Below are 23,269 nucleotides of genomic sequence, written 5' to 3'. Positions count from 1 at the left end.
ACTCTTGATCTGATTATCAGTAGTGATTCTTCATGCATTAGGAATCTGCAGATAAATGAACCACTGGGTGGCAGTGATCACAGTGTGCTGAAGTGGGATTTACTCAAGGAGGTAACTACCATCAGAGGTAAAGGGAAGGGTTTTTGCTTTCGTAAAGGCGACTATGATGGTCTGAGACAGTATTTAAATTCTATACAGTGGGACCAACTGATGATGTTACCAACAGCAAATTCAAAATGGGAAGCATTCAAGGAACTAATCTTGGAAGCTACCAGGCTTTACATACCAACCAAGAAATATTGTTCAAGGTTCAGGCCTAAATGGTTGTCAGATGAACTAATGAGACATATGGCAGAGAAGAAAAATGCATGGGATACATACAAATTAATGGGTGACGTGGAAGCCTATGATAGATATAAGTTGGTCTGTAACCAAGTCACAAAGGAGATTAGGCAGGCAAAGGCAGATTATGAGAAATCCTTGGCAAAGGATGCAAAGAAAAACAGAAAAGAGTTCTTTACCTATTTAAACTCAAGAAGGAAAGGGATGAATCAGATTGGTCCACTGGATGTTGATGGTTCAACAGTTGAGGATCCAGCTCAGGTGGCTAACAATCTAAACGAGTATTTTGCATCTACATTCACACATGAGGAGTTATTCAGGAAGGGGAATGTCGTAGGTGAAGTAAACATTGGCAGTGAGCTAGATGATTTTCTAATAACTGAGAGGAAAGTGGAGGAGAAATTGTTGAGGATAAACATAAAAAAGGCACCCGGGGTGGATGGGATCTATCCAGTTATATTAAAGGAGGCAGCAAAGGAAGTAAGCAAACCCCTAGCCATAATTATGAGAGCTTCTTTGGACTCAGGGGAGGTACCCATGGACTGGAGATGTGCAAATGTAACCCCAATTCACAAAGGAGGATCAAAGGCTGACACAAGTAATTATAGACCTGTTAGCATTAGCATTAGTAGAGGCATATGATGCAAGAAAGCAAGCTTATTCAGCATCAGCCAAAAAAAAAAAAAAAACCCACTCCCATTTCACAACTCTGTTCGTTCGAAATACCTGTCCAGTTCAGCTTTAAATTTGTTTAGGCTATCAACTTCTACAACAAGTGATGGAAATCTGTTAGTTTAACTTCGGTTCCAGGAAAATTAATGGAGGCACTGGTTAAAGAAGCACTGCAGGATCATCTGGACAAGAATTCAGTTATAGCTCAGACACAGCATGGGTTTGTTAAGGGCAGGTCTTGTCTGACCAATTTGATTGGATACTATGATGTAGTCACAAAAGAACTGGATGCAGGGAATAACTTTGATATTATATATTTGGATCTTAGAAAGGCTTTTGATTCTGTTGCGCATGGAAGACTGCTGCACAAATTGGAGAAGTGTGGCATTGGAGGCAAATTGCTGCTATGGATAAAGGGATGGCTGAGTGGCAGAAGACAGAGAGTGGTAATCAATGGACACTGCTCAACGTGGACTAATGTTATTAGTGGAGAGTTCCTCAGGGTTCAGTGTTGGGTCCATTGTTGTTTTCTGTATTTATAAATGATATTGATGATGGTGTATCAGGCTTAATGTCCAAGTTTGCAGACGATACAAAGGTTGGCAGGGTTGTTAAGGACACTACTGATACTATGCTGCTGCAACAGGATCTGGAAAGGTTGAGCAGATGGGCTGAGAGGTGGCAAATGAAGTTTAACATTGACATATGTAAAGTACTACATATGGGAAACAGTAACCCCAGATCAACGTATCAACTCTGTGGTACTACGCTGACAGTGGTAGAGAATGAAAAGGACCTGGGGGTAATTGTGCAGGCAGATATGAAGTTCTCTGAGCAGTGCAGACGAGCTGCAAGAGTAGCTCATGGTGTCTTGTCAATGATATACAGGAATTTTTCTAGCAGGGACAGGGATGTGATTATTCCCTTGTATAAGGCATTGGTCAGGTCACACCTTGAGTACTATATACAGGTCTGGAGGCCTCATTTCAGGAAGGATGTAAAGCTGCTGGAACGAGTACAGAGAAGGGCAACAAGATTAGTGAATGGAACAAAGGGTTGCTCTTACGAAGAAAGGCTTAAGTTTTGCAAATTACAGAGCCTGGAGACTAGGCATCGGCGAGGTGATCTGATAGAGGTGTATAAGGCTTTGAATGGCTTGAGCATGCTCAATGCCAATGGGATTCTTCCTCTTGCTCAGAATAATCACCTGAGAGGGCATAAATTCAAATTGGGGAAGGACGGATGTCGGATAGATGTGCGAAAATTTGCCTTTAGCCAGCGGACAGTTGGTTTGTGGAATAGACTTCCATCGCTTGTTGTTGAAGTTGATAGCCTAAACAAATTTAAGGCTCAGCTGGACAGGTATTTCGAACGAATGGAGGGGTGAAATGGGAGTAGTGTTTTTTTTTTTTTGGCTGATGCTGAATAAGCTTGCTTTCTTGCATCATATGCCTCTACTAATGCTAATGCTAATGCTAAATTATAAGAATGCAAAATGGGATGACCTGCGAGATTTCCTCTTATATATTAATGACCTTCTTCCATTGACTGGAAATTCTATCCATAGTTTTGCCGATGGTAGCACATTGCATTCCACTTTCCATTTTGAGAAACCTTGCCGTGCTCAATCAGCTTCAACTTCTCGAAAATCTGCTACCAATTCCTTAAATGCCGATCGTCAGGTAATTCTCCAGTGGGGCAAAGACAACTTAGTTGATTTCAACCCTTCTAAAACCCAGTCTTGTCTTATATCTCGAATGGGGTGAGCACGCTGAATTCTGATGGGATCCTTCCACTTGTTCAGATTACGAACCTAAGGGGCATAAATTCAAATTAAGAAAAGACAGATGTAGAATAGATGTGCGGAAATTTGCCTTTAACCAGCGGGTAGTTAATTGCTGGAACAAACTTCCATCTGTTGTTGTGGAAGTTGATAGGTTGAATAAATTTAAGGTGGAACCAGACAGGCATTTGTAGAGAATGGTTTTTTTTTTTTTTTTTTGGCTGATGCTGCATAAGCTCATACACAACAACTTGTATCACATGCCACTACTACTATCTCGCAAAAAGGATTCTTCTGCTCCTATGCTTATCTTTGGTGACACTCTGATTTCTAGGCAAAATGATATATCTCTTTTGGGGATTACCCTGACTTCTAATCTCTTTTGGCACAAGCACATTACAAATATAATATTGCTTCCTCTGCATCTAAAAAACTTGGTTTTCTCTTTCGGTCTCGGCATTACTTTTCTTCCAAACAGCTGCTCATTCTGTATAAATCCCAAATCCGCCCTACCATGGAATATTGTTCCCACATCTGGGGTGGTGCCCCCAAAACCTCTCTCAGGCTTCTTGATTCTATTCAGAAGAGGGCAGTTAGGTTAATTAATGATTCATCTCTAACAGAGTCTCTCCACTTGCTGTCTCATAGATGTACTGTTTCTGCTGCATGCCTCTTCTACAGATACTTCCATGGGCACTGTTCTTCTGAATTGGCTTCTATAATTCCTGCTCTCTCTTTCAAAACAGTCCGAACACGTGCAGCCACCAGTCAACATCCATTTACTGTCCAACTTCAATACTCACAGAACCAACTTTTGATCTTCCTTGTTTATTTATTCAACTGCTGTTTTCTGGAACAACCTTCCTTCGTACTTATTTCCTGAAAATGCGTATGTAGGAAGTCATACAGAAGTTCGACAGAATCTTCTGTACAACTTATCTTCCTTCGTCTTCTCAACCTTCAACCCAACGTGTTTGGGGTTTACATAAAGGGAAAAAAAAAAAAAAAAGCGCTCACGCTGTTAATTTCTTGATAAATCCTTACTATCCTTACATAAGCATCCTTATTTTAGGGTAACCCCAATATTTAGCTGCTTACAAGAGAACTGAAATATTGGTGACGAAAATGTGGATGAGAAACAGTGCTCCCTTATTTGCAGAAGTTTGGGGTCATAAAGATCCTCAATGTTTTTTATTTAAAAGTTAAAAAAATCCTCCAACATTTCACAAAACATTAGCAACAATTTGAACAGCAGGATCTCTTCAAAACACTATAATTTATTCCAAAAATTCATAATGATTAATAAAAACCCTAAAATTTATAAAAATTGTTCAGTAAATGACAAACAGGTTCTCTCTCAAACATAATGGTACTTTTTAGTGTGATGGATTTCAGAAGAGTATTAAAAAAAGACATTGAACAACATAAATACAAGAGCGATATTTACAAGAGTGAATAAGTGCTTTTACTTTTGAATTACTGACGAATTCCAGAAATCAGACTGTTACAGAATAACTCAGGGTACTTTTTTATATTGAACGCTAATTGGCATAGTTCTAGAAATTAGAAAATTTTCTCCCACAAAATAATTATCTATAATTAACATATTAAGATCATGTAGAAAAAAAGTGACTGAATGAAAACAGCAAACAATGGTGAGCTACTGGTTGATGTCTATGATACACAAATTTGTAACCTCAGATTTACACATACATGAGAGTGCTATTTTCATTCAAATCATGCAATAATAATTTCCCCATTGTTCTGTTGTAATGGAATACTAACATTCTTTAACATGTATGAAAAGGAACCTATACTGAATCACACCTAAATTTGCTAGGCAGTAAAGTAAACAATGTTAGCAATAAGTTATGTTTAAACAATTGGAATAACTTCACAATGGATTTACATTATGGTAATTTAAGTGCTGTTAGAAACTGAGCACCTAGATACATGAGGAAAACATATGTACCTTGGAAAAGTTTATGGAATGATTGAGAAATTTTGTTTTCTTTATTGGATAACAAGTGATAAAGAATAATATATATTAGAGGTAAGGTTGAATAGTTAAAGATACTGAGAAAATGGCAAAATATAACTATTTTTTTAAATAGGCAAATGGGTGATACATTACTACAGTTATTACCCATTACCTTTAAAAATCTATAAAAATAACTTCTGGTCACTATGTTCACTCAATATGACAACCCCACATTTTTTCACTTGGTGATATATAAAGCAGAAGGTATATTTCTTCATCTAAATTCCTTAATTGAGCTAAGAGAAAAAGTAGCCTGTGCTGCAGAAATGATCACTCTACAGATGTGTCATCTTCTATGAGCTTGATGTCATCTTGCAAGTGACAAGCACCTAAGTTTGTTATGGTAGAAAAGAATTTGGAGAACTGCTTGTCATTTATGCAAGGATAAAATAATTTTTTAAAACATCTGGTATAAGGAAAGCATTCCCAAGTACTTGAAATTCTTTATTTCATAAAAGGGGCTGAATACAGAAGTAATAATTTATAGATACAGAAGCAAAAACTATGAACATCAATATGGCTATTAAATAACAATTATAAATACAGAATTTATTACTAAAATAAAGGATACTTTCATAAACTGAAGCAGTATATAACAAATTAATTGAAAGTGCTCATTCTAGAAAACTATACTGATAAACAATGTGAATGACTACTGAAAATAAGAGTTCAAGTTATATTTGGGAGGAGGAAAAATTAAATTCTGTAAGTGGATTGTCCCTCAATGTTTGAGATGTTCATTATATGTTGCAACAACATAAAAAACAAACATGTATCCAACCCCTTTTATGATAAAAAAAATAAATAAATCTGGATACTTCTGGAGTAGTCCTTATATGATAAAGATATGTTACTAAATATTAAAAAAAATTCATTGTAGGAGGGGAAGAACAAAATGGCAATGTAAATAGTATATATGAATGCTGTTTCAAATACAAGGAAATCATGAAGTATGAAACAGCACAGGTAAAATCTTTATTATATTACAGTGTTATCTCTGCATTACATGATTATAAAAGAAATGATTATGAATGGTATGAAACGGTGAAAGGGAGATGATTATTTTTATGGATATCAATGCATTTAATACTTTTTTTTTTTAGTTGGACTATAATATATAGCAGGAGTTCCCAACCTATAACTTGAACTTCACTATAAAAAAATAATTTTCTTGTACCAATAAATTATTATGATAAGGTAAATGTTTATTTTATTATTTTTTTGCACATCACTTTACAAGTGATAAAAAAATAAATGGCACTAACCTATTACAAAAAACATTTTAGTTTATGTCCCACCAGTGGCATAAGTATCATAGGTTGTAAATTACTATTATAATAAATTTAATAAAATCATTTTATTCTAAAAAAACATTATATATTTTAATAAATGATTAAAATGCAGCCAGACCACAGCAATTCAGTAAAATGTAAAAGCAATCAGTAACATTTCAGACCATCCAAAATCAGTTTCTTTACCTCACGTATCTGCAAACTATAATTTTATTTTAAAATATAATAGCAATTTAAAATGGGTAGGTAGATTTAAAATATACACTACAAGATATAATCAATTTATAAAAGAAAACTGTATGTGAAAAATTAACTTTCTAAATAATTCTAAAGTTAAAATAAAATGAAACACAATACAGAAATAAGTGATGTGTATAACAGGGAGTGAACCAAGATTTATCCTTTTACTCACACTTAAACAAAATAAATGTGAAATATTGAAAATGATTGGCAGATGTCTCTTTTCTTTCTCAATGCATGATCAAAAGAAGGCAACATAATATTTTTGTACTGAGATTCTGGAAATTTGTGCCTGATCAAATTTACAGAAAAATTTTAATTCTAAATCAAAATACCTGTTTCAGTCTCTTTATTATTATTATTTTTTGTCTGTTGATTTTGACTAGAAAATGTGGTAGGTATAGTCTACTTTCCATTCTACAAATTTTTTTTCACTGTGTCAAATATTATATCACAAATACTCAATCGGCAGTTCCATTAGATATTAAGTGATAATGCCTCTCCCATAAGCTTATGTTAGCTCCATGTTACAATATCTGCAATATGGCAGTGCATTCAGGTGGAAAAAAAAAAAAAAAAAAAAAGAACAACAACAAAAAACACCATCATGAATACATTGTCATTTTTCATATTTGAATTTCAACGTATGTCTAGTTTGTCGTCCTACAATGTGTGGTCACATTGTCTAGCATATAATTATTAAACGACATAGCAGACTACATACAAAAGTGTTATTACTTATTTACAAGGGCTCCTGTATTTACACAATGCATTTTTTTTAAAGGATTTATGTATAGCAACTGCCTACAATATACTAACAACAGAAACTAGAGTGAAAATCAATATCCCCCAGTATGACTAAATCTAAAGCTGATCTTAATTCTAGTTTCAGAATGAACAACATAATGTGTATTAAACACTGCGTATCATTGTCTTATGTTATTTTCCATCTACAAGTTATTTTAATACTTTCATATATTTAAACTCCTCTAATCATTTGCAGTGGGGGGGAACAATAACCAAAGCTAACTAAATTTTTTTTCCCCTATAATGAAGATGCCTTTATTTTCCATTACATATATAACAAATGTAAAATTAGTGAATCAATATACAGGACAATGTTGCATGTGTGTGTGCATATATATACACTGGACGTAAGGACCATAAAAAACAAACAGCACAAAAGGTGTATATAAGCAAGAAACCCTTCCTGGAAACAGGTGTTTCTTAGTGTCTGTCTCACATATGCAAAAGCATGTGCCCATATGCATACATGCACATCCATTGAACCATATATATCACAGGAAGAAAGTATTTACTTCTCCAACTGTAACTATGCAGCATAAAGCCAAAAATTAGACAACTAAAAAGCTTTAAGAACTGCTGCTATTTTCTATGGCAAACAAGAGCATTCCTAACTTATTTCACCTGGATATTAGAGCAAAATAAATTCTGTGGGAAACTATAATTTTATGATAACATACAATTGCTGGGATGAAAAATATAATACAAAACCACCTGCCTTTTTTCCACATTATTAAAAATGAATTCACACTTAGTCTCTAAATTCTGACAGTAAAATAAAATAGGTCTATTCAGCAGAAACAGCTCATGATATTACAAACACCCGACAGCAAATGCAGTAATAAAAGTGAAATGCATGATGAATAAACAAATACACCATGTATGTATTGTAAATAACATCTGAGAACTAAATGAATTTAAAAGTACACATGGAAATGTAAAAATATTATGAAATGTGACAAGTAAAGTGTCATAATGGAAGGAACTAATGAAATTCGTGTAATTAAAAACAAATGTAAAATGGTTGATATTAAATCAAATTCTTAACAAAATACATGCGGATTTGTAAAAATGAAATCGAGCCTAAGAATCACTCCTTCGACAAGTTTATCGGCTTTGAACGATTTTTTACAATGACTTGATGCTTTGATCTAACAGGATAAAAGGAAATCTGATAATGTCTTTGCACGTCCTCAATATCAACATATGGTGGTACTCCAAAAAAAGTACTTCTAGTGGGGATGCACAATCAGGTTTTACGCCGCCGTTTACTTCCACCCGATGAAACGGGTGTATCAGTTCTACGTCGACTGGCTGGCGTTGTATCACGAGGACTAAGACTCCTAGTGGAAATTCCATTAACACCATGAGCATCCTCTTTACTAGATGCAATTTCTGTAAATAAAGAAAGAAAAGGATGGAATAATAGCATTAAGATGGTATTTCTACAATTTAAATGAACGTTAAAATATATATTAAACTATACTACACACAAAACAAACATGTGCCCATTCCACAGTTTATTACATTAAATATAATAAACTGTGAAGCTTTATCAAGTTAATTGTAGACATTATTCAGGTTTTATAAATATTTATGAAACAAAGCCCATAAAAAAAGTTGCCCATTTTATGGTAAACAAGGGTTTTTGCTTCTTCAAATTTTGCAGTTAGATATTTTTTAATGCACTTCAGAAATGTCCTTGGATTTTTCAAAACCATATGTTATCACATATGATTTTTCAAAACCATATGTTATCACATATAGTTTTGAAAAATCTGTTAGTATATATAGTAAAAGCTCTTTATAGAAACCTTCTTTTTAACATCCCAGACCATTAAAACAATGTTGAAAGATGAACAAATTCTCTACAATGATTCAAAAATTTCCTATCATTTTATCTTATTTTTTACTTTATTAATTGAAGCTAATGATGAGCTTACAACCTGACCATGAGAAATCACTTATTGGCAGTTTTCTATGTTTGGTGGTATGATCAAATTAACTTCAACTATAACTTCATTTCATTATACAGTAAGCATAGAGTGTATGTTTATCAATGTATCAACTGCAGACAAAATTAAGATGTTAAAAGCTGTGGATAGTGGCACATGTCCTAAGACTGAACTGCTAAACAGTTTGGCAATCCTAAAAGTACACTGTTCACTATCTTGAAAGATTGAAAGCTAAGAGAAATCTACTGCATTGGGATGATCAGAGCACAAAAGGCAAAGTACATGTATTTTTTTTTTTTTTTTATGAAAAACACAAACATGAGAGGTATTAGAACCTATAGAACTTAGTACCGTGCTTGGGTTGGGAAAATATTTGTTGACATTAGACTAACTTCTGTAGACTGTAATTTTCAGGAAATACATATGAAGGAAGGTTGTTCCAGAAAACAGCAGTTGAATGAATAAATGCGGAAGATGAAAAGTTGGTTCTGTGAGTTTGAAGTTGGGCAGTAAATGGATGTTGGCAGCATGTGTTTGGACTGTTTTGAAAGAGAGAGAAGGAATTATAGAAGCTAATTCAGAAGAACAGTGCCCATGGAAGTATCTGTAGAAAAGGCATGCAGCAGAAACAGTACATCTATGAGACAGTGAGTGGAGAGACTCTGTTAGAAAGGAGTCATTAATTAACCTGACCCCTTTTCTGAATGGAATCTAAAAGCCGGAGAAAAGTTTTGGGGGCACCACCCCAGAAGTGGGAACAATATTCCATGGTGGGGCAGATTTGCAATTTATACAGAGTGAACAGTTGTTTGGAAGAAAAGTAATGCCGAGAACGAAAGAGAAAACCAAGTTTTTTAGATGCAGAGGAAGCAATATTTGTAATGTGCTAGTGCCAAGAGAGATTAGAAGTCAGGGTAATCCCCAAAAGAGATATATCATTTTGCCTAGAAATCGGAGTGTCACCAAAGGTAAGCAGAAGAATCCTTTTTGTGAGATATAAGACAACTGAGTTTTAGAAGGATTGAAATCAACTAAGTTGTCTCTGCCTCACTTGAGATTGGCATTTAAGGAATTGGTAGCGAATATTCAAGAAGTTGAAGCTGATTGAGCAGGGCAAGGTTTCTCAAAATGGAAAGTGGAATGCAATGTGCTGTCATTGGCAAAACTATGGATAGAATTTCTAGTCAATGGAAGGTCATTAATATACAATAGGAAAAGAACCGAACCTTTGGAGAAATCAGCATTAGTAGAGAAGTTAGAAGACAGAGAGCCATCTACCATCACCCTCAGTGAGCGATCAGAGAGAAAACTGAATAACCAATTACAAAAAACAGTTGGCAATCCATACGATGGAAGCTTGTTTAGAAGACCTTTATGCCAAACACGATCGAAAGCCTTTGAGATGTCAAAAGCAAATGCTTGTGTTTCACCTAACTTTCCCATTGAATTTGTCCATAAATGAGTAACATAAGTTAGAATATCACCAGTGGATCGACACTGATGGAATCCATACTAGCAATCGTTGATCAGACGGAAGGTTTCTAGGTAGTTTAAGAGTTGACGGTTAATCGATTTTTCCATTACTTTAGAAAGAGTAGAAGTAATTGCAATAGGACGATAATTGGATGGGAGGGATTTGTCACCCTTTTTAGGAACTGGTTGGATATGAGCAAATTTCCAAGCAGAAGGAAAAACACCTTTGGAATAAGAAAGTGAAAAAAGGCGGCAAAGAACAGGAGTAAGTTCAGGAGCACAGGTTTTGAGAACAAGTGGAGAAATACCATCAGGAGTTGGAGCTTTCTTTGCATCAAGATTCGTCAAAATCCTTCTGACATCCTTTCATTGGAAGACCACAGGAGGCACTGAATGGAGCGTGTTGGGAATGGTGGGAGGTGTTTTACCAAGATCAATATTACATGAGTTGGAAGAAAAATGGGATGCTAGCAGGTCAGCTTTATCCTTGGCTGAAGTGACAACAGAACCATTTGGTTTTGACAGGTAGGAGTAGAGATGGGCAAAAGTTGTGGCCAATAGCTTTGGCAAGAGACCAGAATACTCGGCTACCATTAGGGCAAGAAGCAAATTTTTTACTCTTAGTCTGTTCAAAATCTAGATTGGGCTGATTAACAACTGCTTTACAATTGTTGCGAGCTTTGGTGTAGGCAGAAAATGAAACTAAAGAATTAGAAACAAGCCAATTGCGATATGCAACATTCTTCTCTTGGACAGCCTTAGCACATTTATTGGAAAACCAAGGTTTAGATAAAGGACGAGATTTTAAAGTGGAGTGTGGGATAAAGGATTCCATTCCTGCAAGAATAATTTCACTGACGCGATCTGAGCAAATGTTGACATCAGAAGTTTTGAAACAATAATCCAACCAAGGAAAAGAAGAAAAGAAATCTCGCAGGTCATTCCATTTTGCATTCTTGTAACGCCAAACAATACGTGGTTGGGAATAGCCATGAGATAAGGCTCCATTGGAGAATAGACAATCATCAAGTTGTGATCTGAGGTGCCTAAAGGACCAATCACTTCGACCGTGTACTTAGAAGGGTTGTTTGTGAGAAAAAGATCAAGCGTGTTGGCTGTATGGTTAGGATTGTCCAGTATCCTTGTAGGTAAATGAACAATCTGTGCAAGGTCATTAGTAATCGCAAAAGCCTCAGCATCTCGACTAGCTGGGTTGGTGTGACTAGAAAAGAGAAGCCAGCTGCAGTTGTGAACATTAAAATCAAGAAGGAAAATTACCTCTCTTTAGGAAAGTTGGACTGGAGAAAGTCAAGTTACAAAAGATAGGAGTCAAAGAGCTTGAAAAGGAACTCTTAGAAATGCTAAAATTGATTAATGCAAAATGTGTTCCTAAGACAGAAATCTTTCAAAAACTAAGGCTGAATCATTTGTGAAGTAAGTGAATATTGAAGATTGGGGCTTATACCTGGTGAGTATGGGCTTGGCACACCCAGGGTCCTCAGCTGGATATCATCATTCTTCTCTTTCTTGGTGATTCCCATCTACTTCTGACTCTTGTTCTCTCTTTCTTAAGGGTAATTTAGAAATTTGTTTTTGGCTGGTGCAGCAAAAGCCTTAGGCTTCCTTGCACAATATGGCTAATAATAATAATTTCAAGTCTTCTAATGGATAGTTCCCAAAAATTTAAGACTCATCATGGGTGGTCTTCAAAATAAAAGTGTGTGGTAAAAGTGTAGACATTGCCACTGAAGACTCATTCAGAATTATTAAAAAAAAAAGGTTTTTTGACATGTAACCAGATTGACATCAATGCTGATAAAACTGGACTTCTGTTTTAAGTTGCTACCAAACTCGTAAATTTAAAGATGAGAAATGTAGTTGGGGCAAAACAGTGGAAACACCTAGTGGCATACACGTCTGGCATAGAGAGGTTTCCTCTCTAATCTTTGGGAAAGCCCAGAAACTTTAAAGGTTTGAAGACACTGCTAACTATGTATCAAGCAAATAAAAAGGCCCTTGGATGTCATCAAAAATCCATGAAGAATGAATCACACTTAGATTACAAGGTGAGTGTAGAGAATAGAAAAATTTTGTTGTTTATACATAACTACACTCATGATTGACAACTATCACAAATGTTGTTTATACTAGTTTGTAGTATATTTTACTAGACATCTAGGGGGCTTCGCTTGCCAACCAACCCCCGCACATTCCGAGTTCACTGTGAAAAGATAATCCGCCACAATGTTGACATTCATCTACCATATCACCTAAATCGATATGGTACTTCAGTGGTTTCTTTGTTATTAGGATCTTGTGAAGATCTTAAGTTACGTCTGAGTCGTTTAACAGTTCACTGAGTTTTGTCCATATTAGCTACCCACCTCCTGTCGCATTAATTTTCCACTTGCTCCGTCATCATTGAACTTATTCTCTGATTAGTTTGTAACCTTTCGGCATGTTTCTCTCTATATTTCCGTGCAGACTCCTGACGATGTTGTTTTTTCTCAGAATCAGTGCATTGTGTTAATTATTATGTTAGTACCTATAAATAGAAAATCAAACGTAATGGATTCCAGATACACCCGTAGAAACGCACTGATCGATATCTAATCAGGAAATGACCTATTTAATTATTTACCTCTGCATTTATAGTGATCTAATTGCTCCACCCACTAGTATCACGTGACCCACATCCTTCTCCGATTCGCTACCCGACCTCACCACACCATATTCTCAAGGTCGAATAAATATCACCAGGAGGAAAACTTTTTTAACGTATAGAGAGATAAGTGTTTGTAGATAACTACACTCATGATTGCCAAGTTAATGGCCTATGTGCAATCACTGTTGAGTACCTGCTACCTAATATGACATCAATTGTTTAGCCACTTAATGTGTAATCCAGTGTTTTGAAGAATGCTATTAAACAAAACCATGCTTTGTATTGAAAGCAAAACACAAAGCAAAATTGACAAACTGCAGGCAATGTGTTTATGGGTTTCAGCATGGGATGGTATGGATGAAAAACTGATTGGCAACTTTTTTAAACATGCATTTGTCGCCTTGAATGATGGAATGAATGAAGGTTCACATGTCTCCTAGCCATCACGAAGACATAAAACAAGGAATTTTTGAGGATTCTGGCATTACCAAAGTTTAGAGAGAAATGTGTTTTGAAGACTATGCCAAAGTGGATGTGGACATGGCATGTTTCAGGATGCACATTCATACTTTTTTTTTTTTTTTTTTTTTTTCACTGAAATAGTGCATTTTGATGGATTGTTTTAAAGTCTGAAACAAATTCCATCTATGGTTATGCCCTGATATACAGTAGAACCCCCTTAATCCTGACCCTGATGATCTGGACTTTCTGTTAATCCGGACTGGACTTTCCGTCAGGGGGAAAATTTTATTGAAAAAAAAAAAAAAAAAATTTCTGTTCACTGACGTTTGGGAGGGAGTTTAAAATTTAAAACAGTACAAAAGATAAGCAATCAATAACAAAGAACACCGAATGCACAAATTACAACTAACACGATACGCGCAAGTGAGAATGGAGTTACAAAATTAAAAAATAGGAATGAAGAGAATATTCTGAAAATATTTGTTTTTGATATGATTGAAGATTTCATGGAAGATTTCATAATGTAAAAACCCACAGAATTCCAGCTGTGAGTATTATTGCAAATTCAATAAGATCCCATTTACTATCCTTTTATAATAGATTACGCTAACAGAAAAGCCCAATAAACAGGGGAGTGCTAATTGTTTTTATAGTATTATGGTTGTGACCTCCAGAAATCTGACCGGACCACGTGGCATGGTCAGAGACAATCATAAGGTAATCTGAAGTACTGGCCTATTTGGTTGACAGCTGCAGCTAGCATTGTCCACGCACACACCTTACCTCAGTTCTTTAGTGTGTTTTTACTTGTGTTTTTATTTATTTTTTTTGTGGTTTTGGGTTAACAGAATATAGCAACAAAAGAAAGTGTGTTACCGTGTTGATGGAACAAAAACTGAATGTGCTTTTTTGCATTGATAAGGGGGAAAGTTTAAAAAAACTGTGCAAAAATGGTGGCCAAAGATAGCTTAAGAAATAGAGCTACCAATAAGTAGGCAAAAAATGAAAATTTGGACAAGGCCTTGTCAAGAATGAAAGGGATTCCTCTTTCAGGCCCAATCCTTCAATCAAGGCTCTTAGCCTTAACGAAAAGTTAGGGCTAAGAGCGGTGACCCATCTTTTACTGCAAGTTTGGGGTGGCTATCAAGGTGGAAGGAGCGTCATGGAATCCGACAGCTCGAAATTACAGGTGAAAGTCTTTCTGGTGATTGTGTTGCAAGCGAAGAATTTAAAGTACAGTTTCTCAAGTTTATTAGTGAAGAAAGTTTAGTTCCATCCCAAATTTTTAATGCTGACGAGACTAGTTTATTTTTCAAAATGTTACCCAAAAAAAACACTTGCCTCAAAACTTGACTCTTCAGCTGAAGGACATAAATCGAGTAAGGAAAGAGTGACATTGCTTTTGTGCAGTAATGTGTCTGGGAATTTAAATAGGAAAATCTGCTAAGCTCCGTGCTCTTAAAAATGTGAACTTAAATGCCCTCCCAGCTAAGTACACATCACAAAAATCAGCTTGGATGAACTCAGCTCTTTTTAAAGATTGGTTTTTCATCTCATTTGATCCCTTAGTTAAAAAATATTTAAGGGATCAAGGACTGGCGGAGCAATATGGCCTTAGTTGCTAATGCTCCTAAAAACTAAATAACAAACAAACAAGGACTGGAAGAAAAAGGTTTTATTCATTGATAATGCTCCAACACACCCAGCAGAAGAACAACTGAGATCTGGCAACATCTTTGCAAAATTTTTGACACCCAACATTACTGCACTATTACAGCCTATGGATCAAGAAATTGTAGAGGCTGTGAAGAGATGGTACAGAAAGAAATTGATAATCTCACTGTTAGAACAACAAGAAAAATCATTTACAGAACAGGTACCAGGCTTTATTTTTTTCCTTCTTTGGCATTGGTACAAGCTTCATTCCACCAGTATTTCAGTGCAGAAGACTGAGGTATTGCTTCAGAAGATGAGGCCAGTATTTGCTTGATCAGTAATGTGCTCAGTGACGAAATCAATTGGCTGTCAAAGGAAATGCATGCTGAATACTTTTCTGAATCTGCTTTGGAGAATTTTCATATTACCTGATGGTCAGGGCATGGAGTTTGTAGTGTTTGAATTCTGCATATAATTGGAAATGATTGCTATTGTGCAGATTGTTTAAAACTGTCCATCCTATACTGAGATACAAAATGGGGAAACAAAGAGGTAAGTCAATTGCTGACATAGATCCAGTGGGAAGGTGAGTATAAATATTTTGACCAGTGTAATGTTAGGTTCAGTTGATTTAGTAGCTTCTCTACCAAGAGTCCTCTACTGTTCACGTGGGTAGATCCCCATAGTGGATTATGCAAATTGAAGTCACCAAAGAGACAAAAAGGTGGTGGTATTTGTTTTATAAGGTCTTCTAGTTCTTTCAATGTGCAGATATTGTTTGGTGGAAGATATTTATTGAAGGATGGTGATTAAGGAATAACAATTCAGTATATCCAGTATGAGCAGTAACTAAGTATTTAATAAATTGTTAAAGGAAGCTTTCGAGATAATGAATCTCTTCCTCAGCTGTACGAGTACATACATTACATTTATGTATGCATGTACTCCTATGGCTGAGGAAGTTTTGCAATCTCGAAAGCTTCTGTTAACAATTTATTAAATACTTAGTTACTGCTCATACTGAATGTACTGAATTATTAGTACAATACATCCAGTACAGGATGTACTGAATTATTATTTCTTATTCATGGAACTCAGTGCCACAGGCCTCTTCTATTTTAGGATGGCGACTGTCTCTTGTTTCATCACTGCCTACATTTTCCTCATTTGAGCACTTGTGAATTAGTCACTCATTTATTCTCTTGGTGTCAAATTGTGAGTTGATGCCTCCATCCACAGCTAATGATGTTTAATTCAGCAACTGTTTCTTACCATTTATCTCTGTTACATGTGATTTGAAAGGGTCACACATTAAAAAAGCAAGCTTTCATAGAAGACCACCTGGTTATTTTGATCATACTTTCTCTAGTCACTGCTATAAATAAAAACATCATTGCATGCACCTATTATATCTTTGGATCATAAGATGCAGGGGAATTATGGGGAGCATTTGCCAAGGAAAAAAAGTATGCAATATGGTTCAGAAAATACAGTATCTCTAAATTATGATGCTTTCCATCCAATGGATATATCAACACAACCCCAATCTGTTTAGCATTAACATTAGCATTAGTAGAGACATATGATGCAAGAAAGCAAGCTTATACAGCATCAGCAAAAAAAAAAACACCTTCCCATTTCACCCATCCATTCATTCCATACGTTTGTCTAATTCTGCCTTGAATTTATTTAAGCTATCAACTTCCACGACAGATGGAAGTTTGTTCCAGTAATCAATTACCCGCTGGCTAAAGGAAAATTTCCACACAACTATTCAACAACTGCCTTTCCTCAATTTCTAGTAGTATTTTTATCTGAAGGAATCTTCCTCTTGTCCATTTTGTTAAGGGCACTTCTTAAAATGATTAAAACAAATCACGAAAACTAATGTATATTACGACAGGTAGTAGCACATGCGAAGATAAACAAGTAACAGCATCTAATGTGAGACTAATTGTCTAATATGAGGCTAGCTGTGCTAGCCTCGCATTAACTGAATTTTGGTTCACATTATATGTGACCTGGTATTGTTATACAATTCGCACTAAATCGAATATCGCATTATTCGAACTCACATTAATCGCAACCTAGCTGTACTGTATAACCAGTTAGAGAATGCTGGTGAGAAAAGGTACATGGAATAATCTGATTTCAAATTTTAAAAAATAAATAAAAATAATAATAAATTTAAAAAAGTACCATCTATCATATGCCATACCAGCAACAGAAGGTTAAAAGAATTAAGGAAAAGTTGCGAGGAGCAGGGGACTACTTACATCCAGATTTCAGTACGCATTCTCAAACTAAACACACAAAACTCTTTTATTCATTACACTACTGGCTCAACTTATTCTTGTGTTTATAATATTTATCCTTAGGATATCCAGGGAATCCTTAGATGGATAGCAGGATGGCTTTGGGGAGGCAGAAGGGTTGTGATAAATGGTTATTCCTCAGATTGGGTTAATGTAAGAAGTGGGGTTCCCCAAGGATCAGTATTGGGACCACTGTTGTTTTTGATTTTCTTAAATGACATCAATGAAGGGATAGAGGACGTGATGTCTAAATTTGCAGATGATGTAAAGATCAGTAGAGTAGTTAATGATCACTGCCAAGCAGAGCTCTCTCAGAGTGACCTAGGCAGACTTCATGAATGGTGGGAACAAAGGAACAAAAAAAACCAAAAAAAAAACCATTAAAATTTTTAACCATATCCTACTGTGCAAAGTATACTCTGACTGAAGTTTATTTGGAGTCTGGAGAGCTCTCAAGTACCCTTTCTGCTGCAAGTTCAGATGACTTCCTATTGAGGACTGGTATGCTTGACAGGCTGATAGAAGGTAACGGTGAGGAAAATCCTAACTCTCTGCTTTATTATGAAAATATTTTAATTGAAGACAAATATCATCAAACTGAGAGAACTACATTACTGTTCATTGAAACAAGGTCCTTAATATGTACATATTCATTTATACAAATTTAGATTATACATAATCATACTATATGTATAGGCAAGGATTAAATAAACAGCAAGGCACATTAACATGCAGTATCAAAATGACAAAATTGAAAATTATAATTATTTTTACCTCCATCTGAAAATTTCCTTTTGTAGGGATTGTCAGAAAAGCTGTTATTTGTTGACTGATTTTTTCTTGGTGAAGTTTTCTGAAGTTCTACAGGTACACTAAGAACAACTCCCCTGGTTGACATTCGACCCATAGTTTGATTTCCTTTAGTTGGTGTCAAACCTTAAACATGAATAAACACTTAAATGTTAATTGATATGCATGGACAGAAAATCAAATGAAAGCTGTCTTTTTTTTTTTTAGAGATATGCAGAAAAAATAAAAAAATCCAGATACAGTTGGCACCACTTAATATGACCACTAATTATTAGAATAGGCCACTTTATAGAATCAAATTTCAAAAAACCAATTCAAATCATTAAAATGCACTACATTTTCATTGTTTATTAGAATCATATGTTATAAGAATTAATTAATTAAAAAAAAAAAAAAAAACCGACCTGGTTTTGTACAGCTGCTCAGCTCGGCTCATCCAAAGTTGACTTTCAAAAACATTGAATTAGTTTTTCTACCTTAAATTACCACATTACTGATTCAACCTCTTAATGAAGGAATAATGAAAACCTTTAAGATCTTTTATAGATCAGTTATGAGGAGATGATGATCTGAGAACATATCAACCATCATCTCCTCATCTTCCAATATCCCAAAGCAGATAATTGTAATAGATGCACTTCAAATGACAATGAGCATCTGGAATGAAGTTTTTGAAACCTGCATTAGCAACTGTTCAAAAAAAAAAAAATTGAATTAATCATTCATGATGGCTAACTAAGTCAAGATACCAATCATGTTGAAAAGCCTGGACACGGGTGAATAGGAGTTTAATAATTGGGCAGACAGAGATGGTGATTTACAAGTTACTACAGCTTTAAGAGATGAAGAAATTGCCCAGTCTGTTACTGATAATTTTGCCAAGAAGGAAGAAGATGAACCTGAATGAATTCTGGATACAAAACTGGAAACTCGTGAAGTTCTAGCCATCCAGAGGTGAGCGATGGAAGAAACTGGAACAAGTGATTTTGAATAGAGATTGTTATACAAGATTGAAATATACTCTAAAATATCAATGTAAAAACATCATAGATAGCTCATAAAAGAAAAACTACAATCGTAGTGCAAAGGCATTGATTTACTTATTATTGTTGTTGTTGTTGTGGGGGTTTCATGGCGCATAAGCAACTTTGGCTATAATGCACCTATTCATTTATATATTAAAGGAAAAGGGAAAGAATCATATGTCTGAAATGTCCTTAATCAGAAAAGATTAAAAATTCTAATTTGCTTCAGAAAACGGAAGAATTCGATATATTTGCCTTGTCACCTATCAAATTCTCTAGGGTTATTGGTTGTTGAAGGATAACCAGTGATTGCAGGGTTGAAATTCTGTCTTGTTTATAATAGGGGCAGTCAATGAAAATGTGTTTAACAGTCATATTTATATAGCAATGTGGACATTGTGGTGGATCATCTCCTGTGAGTAAATGAAGATGGGTCAGGTAAGTATGACCTATTCTTACTCTTTAAAGAATTACTTCTTCTCGTCTTGATGTCCGGACACTGGAGGGCCAGATTTTTGGAACCTGTTTAATCTGAAAGAGTTTATTATTCGTTTGAGAATGCCACTGCGCTGTCCATTCTGTTAGGCATGCAGCATGAATCATTATTGCATAGTCTGAGGCTGGGACAGGGATATTGGTTAAATCTAAGCTGGTTGGGTTTTTAGCAGCTTTATCAGCCTGTTCATTGCCTAAAATACCAGAATGTGCTGGTATCCAGCAGAAGGTGACCAGTTGGTGACGATCTTTAATCTTTAGTAATAATTTTCTAATTTCAATTATAACGGAGAAATTTATCTGAGGAACTACACAAAGCGTTGATTGAACTGAGGGAATCCGTGTAAACTACTGATTTTAATGAGCAGTCAGGAGGGAGATTTTTTAAAGCTAGTTTAATTGCGAATAACTCAGCTGAGAAGATACTGAATTCAGGAGGAAGGGCTGCTGATACAATTGTATTCGGAAACACTGCAGCTGCTCCAACTTTTGAATTTGATTTAGAGCCATCTGTGTATATTGGTAAAAAATCAATATATTTTTGAGTGTGAACAGCATGAACTTGTCTGATATTTGATGACTGCAAAATATTCTTTCCCCACTGACAGAGGTAAGTGTCACAGGTATAGGAGTTTGAACCCATGGTGGTTGGGTACAAGTGGCTACTTGTTGAACAGAACAGATGGATATATTCCAAACCTGCAGTAGTTCAAGAAGGCGATGACCAGTTGGTTTTACTATGTTAGGTTTATTTCTGTACAGATTTTCTAATGGTGGATTGAAAAGATATGGCTGAATGGGATGCGAGGCACAACTTTGTATCTTGACAGAATACTTTAGCAAAAGCAATTTCCTACGTAAAGATAGTGGCGGTTCATGAGCATCAATGTACAGGCTATGTGCTGGCGATGTTCTGAATGCGCCAAGTGCAATTCTCAGTGCACTGTGTTGTACTGGATCAAGCCAGCGTAATGCGCTCTTTCTGGTAGAGTCATAAATGGGAGCTCCATAATCAAGGCGGGATCTGATTAATGCCCTGTATAATCGAAGAAGGCAGGTACGGTCTGCACCCCACGTTTGTGCAGATAAAGATCTGAGTATGTTTATCTTTTTTAAGCAGGCAGTACGTACTTTTTTTAATGTGCTCTAAAAAATTTAGCTTGTTGTCCATGATTAAACCTAGAAATCTAATGTTACTAGTGACTGGGATGGAAATATTAGAGATGTGAAGTTCAGGATCCAGGTGAAATTTGCGTTGTCTACAAAAATGGATAGCAACTGTTTTCTGCTGTGATAGCCTATAGCCGTTAAGGCTGGCCCATTGCTGTATTTTATTTAATGATATCTGAAGCTGTCGTTCAATAGATCTCATATTTTGGGAATGACAGGAGATGGCAAGGTCATCCACATAAAGGTAAGTTTCTAGAGTATTTGGAAGTTGTTTAGTGATAGAATCTATTCTTAGGGCAAAAAGAGTGGCACTCAGTACTGATCCCTGTGGAACACCTTCTTCCTGAATGTAAGTTGCAGAGAGGGCATGTTGATATCGAACTTGAAAAGATCTAGTGTGTAGAAAATGCTTTATAAATATAGGAAGGTTGCCCTGCAGACCAAGAGAGTAAAGGTCTCTTAGTATGCCATGCCGCCAGGTGGTATCAAAAGCCTTCTCTATATCTATGGAGACCATTACTAGATGTTCATGCTTAATAAAGGCATTACGAATGGCAAATTCAGCCTTAACCATAAGGTCCAGGCATGACCTGTTTTGACAAAAGCCATACTGACTATTGCTCATTAACTGTTCTGACTCAATGATCCAGATGAGTCTACAGTGGACAAATTTTTCTAGAATTTTGCTGAGGCAGCTTGAGAGGGATATTGGTCTATAGCTATGGGGATTGGTTGGATCTTTTCCAGGTTTTAGGAATGCCAAAACAGTAGAATGATGCAAGAAGTTGGATAGACATTTTCTAGAAAAATACGATTGTAAAAGAGCAGAAGGAGACGCAAAGCTCTGTCGTCAAGATGTTGTAGCATGACGTAGTAGATTCCATCTGGTCCGGCAGCACCATTGTGGGCTGTTCCGATAGCATGCAAGAGTTCGGAATATTGTAGGGGTTTGTTATACGGCAGAAGGAGAGCAGTTTGGAAGTTAACAGAGTGCTGTTCTGCAGTGTTTTTAATTCTCTGGAAAAGTGGAATATAAGCTGCTGCCGCTGAGATTTCAGCAAATGTGTTGCCCAAAGCATTTGCGATATCTAAAGGACTAGATAGATCTTGCCCATTACAGGACAGAATTGGTGAAGGTACGGTAGGAAACTTACCAGAAAGCTGTCTAATTTTTTTCCATATTATTTTGGTGTCAGTGTTTTTGTTAATGCTTGATGCAAAACAGATCCAGGATTCTTTCTTGGCTTGCCTTTGTATGAAGCGTGCTTTTGCCTTTGACTTCTTATAATTTATTAGATTGGGTGTTGTTGGATATTGCCGAAACAAATTCCAGGCTTTATTTTTTGCTTTTTTGGCTTTTGTGCATTGCTCATTCCACCAATAATTATAATGCTTATGAACCGAGGGATTTGATAGTGGTATTGTTTCTTTAGCCACATTTAGGAGATGTGACGTGATGTATTCTGTCACATCATCGATAGGCTGGAGACGGATTTTTTCCTCATCAAAAGATACTGATGATCGAAATTTTGCCCAGTTTGCTCGGGCAAATTTCCATTTTCTACATGGTTGAGCTGGAGGAGACTGTGCTATTAACAGGTTGCATACGATTGGGAAGTGATCACTACCCATTATATCATTTAAAACATACCACTCTATGGTCGGGACCAGTAATGGAGAACAAATGGAGAGATCTATGGCTGAGTTATGTCCATTTGGGAGCTGAACGTGAGTGTGTGTGCCAGTATTGAGTATGGTGAGGTTTACCGCCTCTATTAGGCTCTCAATGAGTCGACCTCGTCTATCTAATTTAGGATCGCCCCATAAGGGGTGGTGCCCGTTGAAGTCCCCTAACATACAGAGAGGTGGAGGTATCTGTATAAGGAGATCTTCAAGATCTTTTAAACAGTAGGTACGGTTTGGCTGTAAGTAGATTGATACTAAAGTTATTTCAATATGGAGCGTTATATGCACAGCAACAGCTTCTATTTCAGTTTGAAGTGGAATATGTTTAGTTGGGATCACTGAATTTATCAGGATTGCTACACCACCATGGGCAGCATTTGCTG

At 36.0% G+C, this 23,269-nt stretch overlaps 1 protein-coding gene across 1 annotated transcript in view; it reads right to left on the bottom strand.

Annotated features, from left to right (window-relative positions):
* Positions 1–6,984: 6,984 nt before the first annotated feature.
* LOC150075318 (structural maintenance of chromosomes flexible hinge domain-containing protein 1-like) overlaps positions 6,985–23,269 on the bottom strand; it is a 736,477-nt gene continuing 720,192 nt past the window's right edge. The window contains exons 49-50 of the mRNA XM_090388445.1: positions 18,475–18,636; positions 6,985–8,569 (exon numbers count right to left, since the gene is read on the bottom strand). Of these exons, the coding sequence (XP_090244571.1) occupies positions 8,424–8,569; positions 18,475–18,636 (308 nt within the window). The 3' untranslated portion in view covers positions 6,985–8,423. The remainder of the gene's footprint in view (positions 8,570–18,474; positions 18,637–23,269) is intronic.

The sequence above is a fragment of the Mastigoproctus giganteus genome, chromosome 14 (assembly GCF_048544385.1).
Source record: "Mastigoproctus giganteus isolate SK-2022 chromosome 14, ASM4854438v1, whole genome shotgun sequence".
In the NCBI taxonomy this organism is placed as follows: Eukaryota; Metazoa; Arthropoda; class Arachnida; order Uropygi; family Thelyphonidae; genus Mastigoproctus; species Mastigoproctus giganteus.
The sequence above is the reverse complement of the archived record's forward strand: the minus strand, read 5'-3'. Positions and strand labels throughout refer to the sequence as shown.